The sequence below is a fragment of the Vigna unguiculata genome, chromosome 9 (assembly GCF_004118075.2).
Source record: "Vigna unguiculata cultivar IT97K-499-35 chromosome 9, ASM411807v1, whole genome shotgun sequence".
Taxonomy (NCBI): domain Eukaryota; kingdom Viridiplantae; phylum Streptophyta; class Magnoliopsida; order Fabales; family Fabaceae; genus Vigna; species Vigna unguiculata.
Window position 1 is genome coordinate 27,217,837 of NC_040287.1, and position 11,262 is coordinate 27,229,098.

The following is an 11,262-nucleotide window of genomic DNA, read 5'->3' on the forward strand; positions in this document are numbered from 1 at the left end:
TGGTAATGTGAACCAGAATATATAACACCACTCCCCATTTTGGAAACTTTTACTCCCCACTTTGTAACACAATTGAAAGTTTAAAGAACATTTAATTTCCTTCCAAAATTAAAATGATATTAAAACTGTTATTCTAAATTTTAATTGGTCATAATTAAAAATAAAATATTTAATTGGTTAACAAAATTCAGAAATTTTAGATGGTTATTAATTATGGTACTTTGAAGCAGAATATATACCACCACTCCCCATTTGGGATACTTTCACTCCCCAAACATGAAAATGATCTTGATTACAAAAATGAGGCCAGAGTCCGAAGTTACCAAAAAAGTATCATAATGACACAATTCATTAATATTTATTTAACGAAAACATGAAAACACACAAGACTTGAACACACATCTGTGTGGATGTAATAACATCAAACTAAATCTATGGACTTTGCAACATCACAGTAGCACCCATTAATGTAAACCTCAACTATAGATTGTTTTTGAACCTGGTCCACCTCAAACACCAATCTGTCTCCCTCCTTCAACCTATTTTGAGCACAAAACTTCCTCCATCCTTGTCCAAGCTTTGTTGTTTGGTTGTTTTGCGACACAAGCAGTTTGCATTCAACTCCTCTTCGACATCCAACTAGATATATGACGTCCACCTCAAGGCTCTTGATGACCTCAGCAAAATCAACATTCAAGTCCTGCTCAGATAATCAACAATAATGTTACCCATTCTATTTTCAATCCATGGATATTAATAGTTTTGAATAGGATTGAGAAAATAAGAATAATAATTACCAGGTGACTTGCATTTGCTTGACATTGAGTCAATGTGACCGCAAAAAGGGATGTACCAGGGTCCACCGCTGCTGTGTCTAAGAATGCCTTCATATTCTTTGGTGTGCATTGGCCAATAAAAACCGTTATTTTGAAAGTAGAGTTGCCCACATAACGAAATTGGACGTATGAGTCCCATATCTGTGTGCTGTATGTGTTTTCCAGGTCTTTCCACCCATAAATTATAACTTATTTAAAAATCATACCCAAATAATGATACCAACCAATTCATAAAAGTGTAATGTCAATACCTTCTCATCAGATTGTCCTTTACCCGCCATCCTTTCCTATTTTACAACTCAAAACATTTACCCTTGAATGACATAGTATCAAATAATTACACAAACCAAATAAAATTCCAAAAACAACAAACAATAACAACAATATCAAACACCAAAGCCCATCCCCTGAAACATAAAAAATTCCTATTTCCCATATCCAACCATAACTTAGTAACATTCGGCCACCACAAAATTAAAAAACCCCCAAATGTGCTGCTTTGAAAATTTTGGTGTTGTCCAAACGCACAACATTGTCACACACCACAAAATCAAGACTACAAAACCACACCAAAATGCAAACCACAATATACCAACGACTCTGTCAAACAATGTTGCAGCAAAATCCAAAATAAATGAAACGTTTTCCCCCAAAGATTAAACCTTTTCGATTGCTGAAGAAAAAAACACGAACCTTACACTAAAACAGTGTTGCGGAACGGCTTCTGGTAGGTTGGTTGTCGTTGCCGTCGACTCGCTTCCACTGGATTCAATCTCCTTCACTATCGTCGCTGTCGCAGGTGTGTCCTCTCACGGTGACCGCCTCCCGCCTCGCTTCTGTAACACCACAACTTCTCTGTATCGACTTGCTCCGATTATCGCACTCTCTCTCGGCGGTTTCACCGACTTCTTCACGCTGGCTTCACCTTTCCACACACTTGATCACCCTTCTACGCCTTTCCTTCGAGTTGCTCACCTTGTCGTCGCCTTTCCGCCGACTTTCTCACGCTGTTTCCGCCTCTCCTCCGACTTGCAGAAAGTGTCTCCACTTCCTCCGACTCTCTCCCCCCCTGTCTCACGAACACCCTACCAATTTTGCATTTTCGGACACTTTCTCTCTCCACGTCTGCTTTACTTTTGGCAAAAAGAATTTGCTGCACATAACCTCCGCACACGTGACCATGACTTCTGTTTCATTTAAAAAACGTAAAAAAAAAATAAAAAAAGGGTGCCACGTCAGCCATGTCAAAATTGAGTTCGAATTTTATGTTCGAATATCATTTTCGTTAAGTAATAGTGTAGAAAAGGTGCATTCTAATTATAGGTTCATTAATTATATATAATATTAACCGAGAGGATTTTTGTGTTAGAAAGTTGCAGGGTTTTGCGGGATGCTTTTTTATAGCAGCATGGCGTGAACATAATAACAGTCTATCATTGTTCGTAGTGGTTAAGTAATAGAAAGGTATAAAAATTCAAATAATTGGTAGAAGAGTACTTTTTGGATTTCAGGGTGGGTGTGGGTGGTATAGTTGTTGAGCTTCTCAACCATTTTCAATGTTGACTCAGACAGTATCCACCGATGATCTATGCAATGCAACAAAGCTATTAACTTTTCTGTGTTGAATTGGACAAACAATAACAATGTTGCTATTATTGCAAAAACTAAGAAATTCAATCATAACAACAGGAGTTTGGCGACAGAACATTAAACAAACAAAGCAACAAAGGCATGTACTAAGAATCAGTGTATACAACACACACTCACAACTCATCACAGGACGTAGGGATGAAAGAAATGGTGTCTTTTTCGAGATCATGGTTCACCAAAATGTTCTGCTGTTGAACATTTCCGAATATGGACATTCCACTGGAAGCACCCATGGCCAAGCAAGCAACTCCTAAGCTGGAGTCACCAATCACGTAGTTCTCAGCAGGCAGCTCCAAATCCCCACCGCTGAAGTGGAAAATGAGCTTCGGAATTTCCACTTGTGTTGAATCTGATGGCAGAGAGAAACAAAGATCCAACCCAGTTGAGGTAGTTTTGTCCACAGGAAGCTTGGTTTGAGAAACGAACTCTTTCTTGAGTTCATCAAAGGCCTTTTCTTCAATGTAGGTGATTGTGGTGCCAGAATCTATGATCGCACCTCCACTCCCATCATTCCCCACTTCAAAAGTGGATTTCTCAATGGGCAATCTAGTGTCCCCCACAGAGATACCTTCAAGAGAAAGGTAATAAAAAGAAGGTTGCAAAGGGTTTTTGATTAGAGGAGTTGTCACCCCTTTTGCATCTTTCACCTTTGCCGAAGACCCCAGCAAAAGAACACTCTTTTTTCTGTCATCTATTGATGTCAAGCAATAAGAAAATCTGGGTTCCTTCAGCTGAGAAACCAAAGACAAAGGACCACGTCCAAGCCCCACCAACCCCGAGGCTTGTTCAAACCCATCACCTTCGTTATCCTCCCCACAACCAAAACCAATGTTGTGAACCGAAACTTTCTTCTTGGACTTTCCAAAACTGAAGGTCTCAGTGCCCAACACCCCTTGTGTCACTGAATAATCACCGTATGAATACACATACTCACACCCATCACTGCACGTGGATGAAGGCAAAGCACTGCACAAGCTGCTATCACACGAGACCTTGGAAAACGAAGAGGACTTCTTGGGGTCGAAAATGGGTGTTGGCTGTTTGTAACATCGTGTGCAAGGCTTGCACTGTGTCCATATGAGGTCACTGCCGGTGTCCAAAACCGCAGGGTAAGACAGCGGTGGAGTTCCGATGGCTAACTCCATCAAGTACTCTCCGTTCCCGGCATGGACAGGGGCTTCCAACTGATCAGAATCCGGTGTGGTTGAAGCTGCCAACACCATTGCGTTCAGCCTCTGAAGCCTACTCTTTCCACGCTTCATCCCGTGCTGCACACGCTCTAGTTTCGTCAGGTTTTTCCCCGAGTCAACGTGGCGAAGCATGACTCGGAACTCATTTGTCGGACAAGGGTGGTGCTGGAGGTTTTTTCTGGACGTGGAGGAGGTCGGAGCCACGAAAAGAGCCACCACAAGAAGTGCCACCACCAACGAAGGTTGTTTCAGTGCAGCCATGATCATGAGGGTGCACAACGTGGAGGGAATTATATAAAGTGAATGAGTGAAAGACAAGATTGTAGTAATGTTTATATGAAAGGAAAGATCTTAGCTTAGCTTGGTCGACACACGAGAAAATTTGGTGTTTTTTGTAACGTTCCCTTCGAATGTGGTGAAGAGGATTAAGGGAAGAAGAGTTTTAGCTTGTAAGTTTTTTCCTTCTCTTTTTCTTTTAAGAAAAAACAAAAGAGTTACAAGAGTGAGAGTGAGAGAGAAGGAGAAAAGAGAGAGAGGTCGTGCGTTTGATGATGAATGGAGGTTGAGATATCAGCGTTGTGTCGCAACAATTAAGTACCGAGTCTTGCGTTGAGGTTGGTAAAGATTTTACTTCCAAAAGGCAACATTGTTGTCACACAACACAAGCCAAGAAACACGTAAGGTTCAGAGTTCTTGGATTTTATCACCAAAATAATAACATACAGAGTTCTTGGATTAGAGGAGCACCCAAGTTTTGGATTCTCTTGAAGAGGGTGGCTTAGCTTTGAAATTATCTATTTGTATTTGTCGGCTTCACCACTTTGCTGACTAATCTTGTTGATCAATGATCACGAATTGGGTGAACCACATAATTTACATAATCATCGAACCCATATAAAATATAGTTTGTAAAAAATTAGGGAGAAGGAATATTAATTTGATTTTTATGTGTAAGTTGTGGAGTGATTGGATTGGATGAATAGGTTGGGTGGACAAACTGGTTTACTAAATGCTCCAAAGAGTGGAAACTGAGCTTTGTTTCAATTCCACGCATCCAACGGGAAAAAAAAAGGTTGGTTGATGATCCTTTTTTAGTTAGGTAGAAGGCCTTGGAGACAAAGATATTATGCCAATTATTTATTTATCGATCTCTTGTAACTTGCAATAACAATGGTCAAAACGTTTGATATGTGCTTTTTCTTCGTAGCATATTTTGATGCATTCTTAATACGTGTATGTATAAGTAATTGATGATTTGTACGATTCTCACTCACGTAGAGCATTTGAACAATAAAGCTTAGGAATTCAAAAGGAATATTGCAGTCGAAAATGGAAACCTAATTATCATAATAATTGGTATGAAAGCGTGGCTTGTATTGCGACCAGCAATAGTTAACGATAATTTAATGGTTAAAGTAGCCAGACAGCTCAAAATATGTAATTGATGAGATTATGCTTGAAAATACTACTTGATTCTAAAACAAGAAAGAAAAAGCCTAGGAAAAAATAGTCTATTATCGTTTTATTTACTTATTATCGCGCATTAATTAATTTTTCCTTTTTTCTTTCCTCAAATTTAGATATGCTTTTAGTTAATGGGTGTCCATTTGATTTGAAATGACATAATCCAAATTAGTGATAGGTTTAGGAAGATCACCTACATTAACCCAAACACAAATAAATAATAAAAAGGGTAAAAAAAAAAAGGAGGGTGGTCCAGGGTGATATTTGACCTATTTCCCTTTGAGTAAAGCTAAGTCTTACTCAATTGTAGCATGATTATTGGTGCTGCCTACTATTTCACACTCTTTCCTTAGTCATTGTTCATCTGTAATAATCACTTAATTTCATACTTTTTTCTATATAAGTATGTGAGTTAGAGTTTCATTATTTATGAATCTCTTAAGAATCAGTGAGATACTGGGAAAACAAATTAGACTCAACCACCATTTACTGCTTCTATTTTTACCTCCATTAACCCGGAATATGGCTAAACACAAAAACCAATAGGTAATTGATCAAATATGAAATTGATTTAAGAAATTAACTTTTATTATCTCCGTACATGTAAAATCTAAACATCAAATACTGAAGTTGTTTCCTTGTCTCGAGTAAATTGATCAACATGATTGTAGCACATACTTTTTTGAGTAAATTATACTCGTCTCTTTTGTATCTCTTCTTCTTTACTACTTACAAAAAGTTTCTTAATCTCTCCAAGAATGATTGTCGTAAACCTAAAAAGTAGGGTATTCTGTGCAATCCAAAAGCTGTCATGGAGTCCCAGTTTAATTTACTTTATTTTCTTTACTTAAGAAATAAATAAATTTATTTAATAAAAGGGAAAACTTATTACTTTTTGGCTCCAGTAATAGATGAGATCTAAGCATAAATTCTCGCAGGGAAGAATGCAGACAATTGCGAGAATGTGATAGTTAATGGGGGAAACAAACAAAGTAAAACATGACAATTTAAATCCTTAGAACAGGGATGGCAATGGTGCTTTCCCCCACCCCCACGTAAATATAACAAGTACCTATGCAAAAGAGTAAATATTTAAGACTTGGAAAATTATATTTATTTGTTAAACAAATATCATAAAATGAAAAAACAAATAAAGTTTGTCTCATCTCAAAATTACATAAATAAATTTGATATGTATAATGAGTTTACTAGTCATATTAAGTGAAAAGTTTATCATATATTATTATCCGTGATTGCATGTTTAAAACTGTGCTCAGCCTTTTTTGTCATAATATATTAGAAAACAAATTCATAAATATATCAGTCATTCCCACCAACCCGGAGGCTTTTCTAGAAAACTATTAAGTTTTAATTATCTGCGTTTAAACAAAATAATTATCGCTTTCTATTATGAGACAGTTTTCCTCAGATTTTGCCACTTTGGGTAGATATAGTGATCATATCATAACAGTGACAGCCAAACTGTGACAACGTCAACAAATATTGAGTTGTGTTTTTGACAGATGCAAATTATCTACCAATCATCCTGGTTGAGCATCGAAAACTAACTTGATCAAATTATAACACTATTTTTTGTTAAGACCAACACAACTAGTCATAACAAGTACCACAATTAAGTCAGAACCACTGTGAAATTGGTTTTAAATCCGATGCTCTAAGAAGCGTTTTTAACCCATTGCCATCCAATAATATTTATAAGTCGCTAAAAAATTAAACATTCTGGGAAAGAAATCGAGATAAACTTTTTATAATGATTTGACAATGCATGATAGGAAATTAGCATATTAATAAAGAAATTTTACTCAAATCGAATTCTTTAAATTATTGAAAAACTGATTTTTCGTCAGTATTTCTCCAGAGAAAGCATGATGCGGGATTACAACTTCACAAGCTCATGTACCACAATAAGACCTATCATTATTTTATTGATCATTTACTGCATTCTGACTGATAACTTCTAAACCCAGCGACATAGGCAGGTAGCCATTTCGCCATATAAAGTAAATAACCCTCATCATAATAGTAACTTCAAGGGAAAATTACACTTTGAATTTTTCTTATATCTTTTAATAAAATAGGTTGCGTTTATAGGAGTATCAAATCTTTCATTCAAGATCATGGTTTCAAACTAGGGTACAGATGAGTATGGATACAAATTTATATGATATGGTAATTAGAAACCATAAGACTTAGGCCTAGATTTGTTCTTACCCAAAGAATTAATTCGATTTGCATGTTCTTCTTCCTCCTCCAGCTTCTTTCTCCGAGCAGCCTCTTCTTTCTGTCTCTGAATCATCTCTAATTCCCTTTGTCGTTCCTCCTCCTTTCTTTGCTGCTCAAGTGCTTCTCTTCTCTGAGCTTCTTCCACTCTCCTTCTATTCTCTTCAAGCATCTTATCCAGCTCTTCTCTTTCTTTACGAGCTTGTTCCTGTAGAATGACAACACCGCATCACAATTTCCAAAAGACATTAGACGACAACATGAAAAGAAAAAGAAACCAAATATGGTAGTCGAATCAGAATACAAAATGGCTAATCGTAATGGGCGTTTCCCAAATCGAATCATAAGATTTATGTTCAATGATAAAACACAACATATATATTACAATTATGAAGTCAAATATAAAGTGACATGTAAGACTCGATATTATATGAATAGAAAATAACATTATTTAAATTTAATTAGAAAATGAAAATGATGAATCTAGATATTAATTTAATTTTCTTTTAACTTTGATTAAGTATTTGAAAGTCCTATATAGTAAGTGTTCAGTAGATAATCGATGGCCAAAAGTCAAACGGTCACTTGTAAAACAAACAACGCTGTTGTTTAGGTTTAGGGCTGTGAATCTGGTGGCCACTTTTTGCAAGTTTTGCTGCAAAAATCAGTACCCCAGACACAACAGAGAGGTGAGACACGATGGCTCTAGGATAGCAAAGTGTTTCAGCTCAACACAAAAAAATTACATGATTCGCATGTAAGATGCGATTCAAATGATCACGGATTCATGAGCGATTTGCACAGTTCATGGACTACTCAAACACAAAAACAATACAACTCACTTCATATCGCCAAGCTTAAAAATTGCATCATCCAAATTGTACTAAACTGCTGATAATCATGCTCACAACTTAAAAGGTACTTATGTTTAGATACAAATCACAAGCAGCTTATTTGTCAGGCTTCACAGGGAGAGACACTTCAACACTGTTACCTGATGATTTATAGCGCTAATGAACAAAGATACCAAAAGGAAAAGCAATTGGAGCCAAATACAGATACTAAATCAGATGTGAAAATTGTATACATATCCGAAAACCTTGATATAATCTGATTAGTATTTGACAGACAGAGATTATTATGATCTGATCAATATTTTAACAGACAGGGCAAACCTAATTTTAGGATCATGGATTCTGGCAGGGTGACAGCTTGTTTACCAGACAAAACATGATTAAAAGGTAACAAAACGACCAGCATAATTTTCCACACTAAATTTATCAATTTCTAACGATACTTCCAATATTTTTTATGTGATTTATTCAGAGAATGATAAATACCTTGCCCATGATTCTTGTTCAGACGAACAGGGGAAAAGAGAATAAAAAGAAGTCCCAATGAGAATACTTACTTCTTTCCTTCTAGCTTCAGTGAGAGCATCTTCCTTTTCTTTTCCAAGTTGAGCTTCAACATCATCAAATAATTTCTTCACTCCCTCTGCTACACGCCTTTCTATTTCTAACTTGACTTCCTCTGATTTAAGCTTTTCCTCAACATTTTTTCGAATTGCTTCTTCAAGTCTTCTTGCAGTTTCCTCCTCCAACAGTTTCAATTCTTCCTCATGTTGACGCCTGTGCCCAATGTTTGAAGTTGGAAAACATATATTAATTGGCATTGATGAAAAAAGAAAGATGCACAAGCGACTAAGCAAGTCATACTAATTTCTATACCAGAAAGTTAGAAAAATATGTAAAACCAATGTTTTTTTCAAATCTGTTTATTGTTTATCTAGCCATTTCATCCATTGACATGGAAAATACGAGTTTGTTATGCTTACAAGGCATACCTCTCTAGCAAGTTTCTGATCCATAACAAATGAAGTTTCTAGTGCAAGAGGAGATAATGGAAGCAGCCATTGTTCATCATATTTAACAAGTTGAACTTCCTTCAGAAAAGCCAGTGAAGAATGAAATTAACCTGTTGCATTTTAAAATTACATCACTTATCTTGAGTATAGACGGGAATTTATTCAGAAGCATCTAGCCAGAGACCTGATGTTCAAAAGGTCTTTAACTTATATCAGGTTAAGTGTAGTACCAAAATCCTTGCATTCTTAAAAAGATAATCCTAGAAAATAAGTAGTGTGTCATCTAACTTATATCAAGTTAAGTGTAGTACCAAAATCCTTGCATTCTTAAAAAGAATAATCCTAGACAATAAGATGTGTTAGCATTATTATGGCGAAACTATTAATTTGGTCCACATAGTTGTCTGCATGTTTTAAGAGTTAATCCCTGTACGAGAAAAGTATTAAAGTTTAGTTCCTACACAGTTTTTCGGAGTGGTTTATTATCATCACAACTGCCAGAAAGTCTTCTCTGGTATTAGCAAGGACCAAAACTAGGAAAACATTAACTAGTCGAGACTACAAATTATAGCTTTCTCATATACGGACTAAACCTATAAAACGAGAAAAACATAGAAAACAAGTGAATAGACTAACAAGTTGTTAAAAACTCTCATAGATCTCAGTAAGTGGGATCTCCTCCAACAATATAGATTAGTTGTATTCATTCTTTATTTTGATAAGTAAAGAGGATTTAATTAGATCTAACGCATCAGTAGCATAGCATAACACACTCTAAGTACAAGCCATAGATGAGTAGTATTCATGAATTTGAATTATCTTAGACCACTCCAACAAATCCATTGTTTCTTCCTTTGAAACAACTCAAACGAACAATGGCATAAAGACTAAAAATCTGCACAGAATAATAATTGCAATGCAACATTGTTTATTATTATTATTATTATATCATCATCATTATCATTATCATTATCAAACAACACATATTTTTTAATATTGCAAAAAAGTAAGATGAGTGTGGCAAGCAACCACATGCTTAAAAATGCCATTCAATAGTGGTGATATGTGCATTTAATACGAAACCCAATTAATGAAATTCCTTAAAGCTAAGATCAATTGGAACTAAATCGAAAGAGAAGAAAAGGAATGGTGATGGTGATGATTTACCTTTTCTTCTGATCTTTCTTGAGCTTAGGAGTTGGGCTGCGGGAAGGCGAGGGGGAGGAAGAGGTTCTGCGCCTTCTGCGGCGTTTGTGGGAAGGAGAGCGGCGCCTGAAACAACAGAGAGAATGAGTTAAAGAGAGAAAGAGTGAGAGAGGGAAAATGAAAGAGAAAAAGGAGATGAATTGGTACCTGGAAGTTCGAGAGTGGCGATGAGAAATGGGAGAAGGAGAGTATCTTCTTCTGCGAGAAGGAGAACGCGAAACACTGCGACCCATATCTCAATTTTCAAGCTTTCTCAACACCTTACCCAACTCACTACTCTCTATAACTCCTTCAATTAAAAACCCTACTCATCACTGCTCACCAATTTTCCCCTTTCCCCCTTGCACCACCCACCAACCTTCTATGTAAATGTAACACACAGTGAAAATCATGAACTTAAGAATTAGGTTTTTTAATGCCCGAAACTTAAAAACAAAATTAAATTGATTTTTTAAGTTCTAAAAATGAAAATGTAAATAAAAAATATAAAAGGGCAGGTCTTGTAAAATTTCACTGCTTTAACAAAGTTTTAAAAATGACAGTGACATTGACAAATCCTACTTAAACTAAAATAATTGAAGTAGTTTTATACCAAAGTAATTTGACTAAAAAATATTATATACTTTTATAAATCTCTAGAAATATTCATAATTTATACTTATAGTAATTATTTTTCACAAAACAGCATTAATAAACTTTTAAATTTATTTTTTTCAAAAAAAATTGAACTTTTATATTCAAGCTAGCTTGTATTAGATTAAATAATTTTCAAAGATATTTTTTTCTCTAAAAATTTTTATTTAACCAT

General features: G+C 35.7%; 2 protein-coding genes across 3 annotated transcripts; both read right to left on the reverse strand.

The window, feature by feature from the left end:
* Positions 1–2,425: 2,425 nt before the first annotated feature.
* Positions 2,426–4,399, reverse strand: LOC114164411 (aspartic proteinase nepenthesin-1). Its single transcript, XM_028049082.1, has one exon. It carries the CDS (start codon positions 3,941–3,943, stop codon positions 2,600–2,602), a length of 1,344 nt encoding a protein of 447 aa, XP_027904883.1. The 5' UTR covers positions 3,944–4,399; the 3' UTR covers positions 2,426–2,599.
* Positions 4,400–7,147: 2,748 nt separating this feature from the next.
* Positions 7,148–10,835, reverse strand: LOC114162205 (uncharacterized protein At1g10890-like). Of its 2 annotated transcripts, XM_028046018.1 has the most exons (4): positions 10,602–10,835; positions 10,416–10,520; positions 8,793–9,012; positions 7,148–7,589 (listed from the first exon to the last, which is right to left on the reverse strand). In XM_028046018.1, exons 1-4 carry the CDS (start codon positions 10,685–10,687, stop codon positions 7,335–7,337), a joined length of 666 nt encoding a protein of 221 aa, XP_027901819.1. In that variant the 5' UTR covers positions 10,688–10,835; the 3' UTR covers positions 7,148–7,334. The 2 variants fall into 2 exon arrangements, with proteins under 2 accessions (XP_027901819.1, XP_027901818.1); XM_028046017.1 differs by having other exon boundaries at positions 10,416–10,819.
* Between the last annotated feature and the right edge of the window lie 427 nt (positions 10,836–11,262).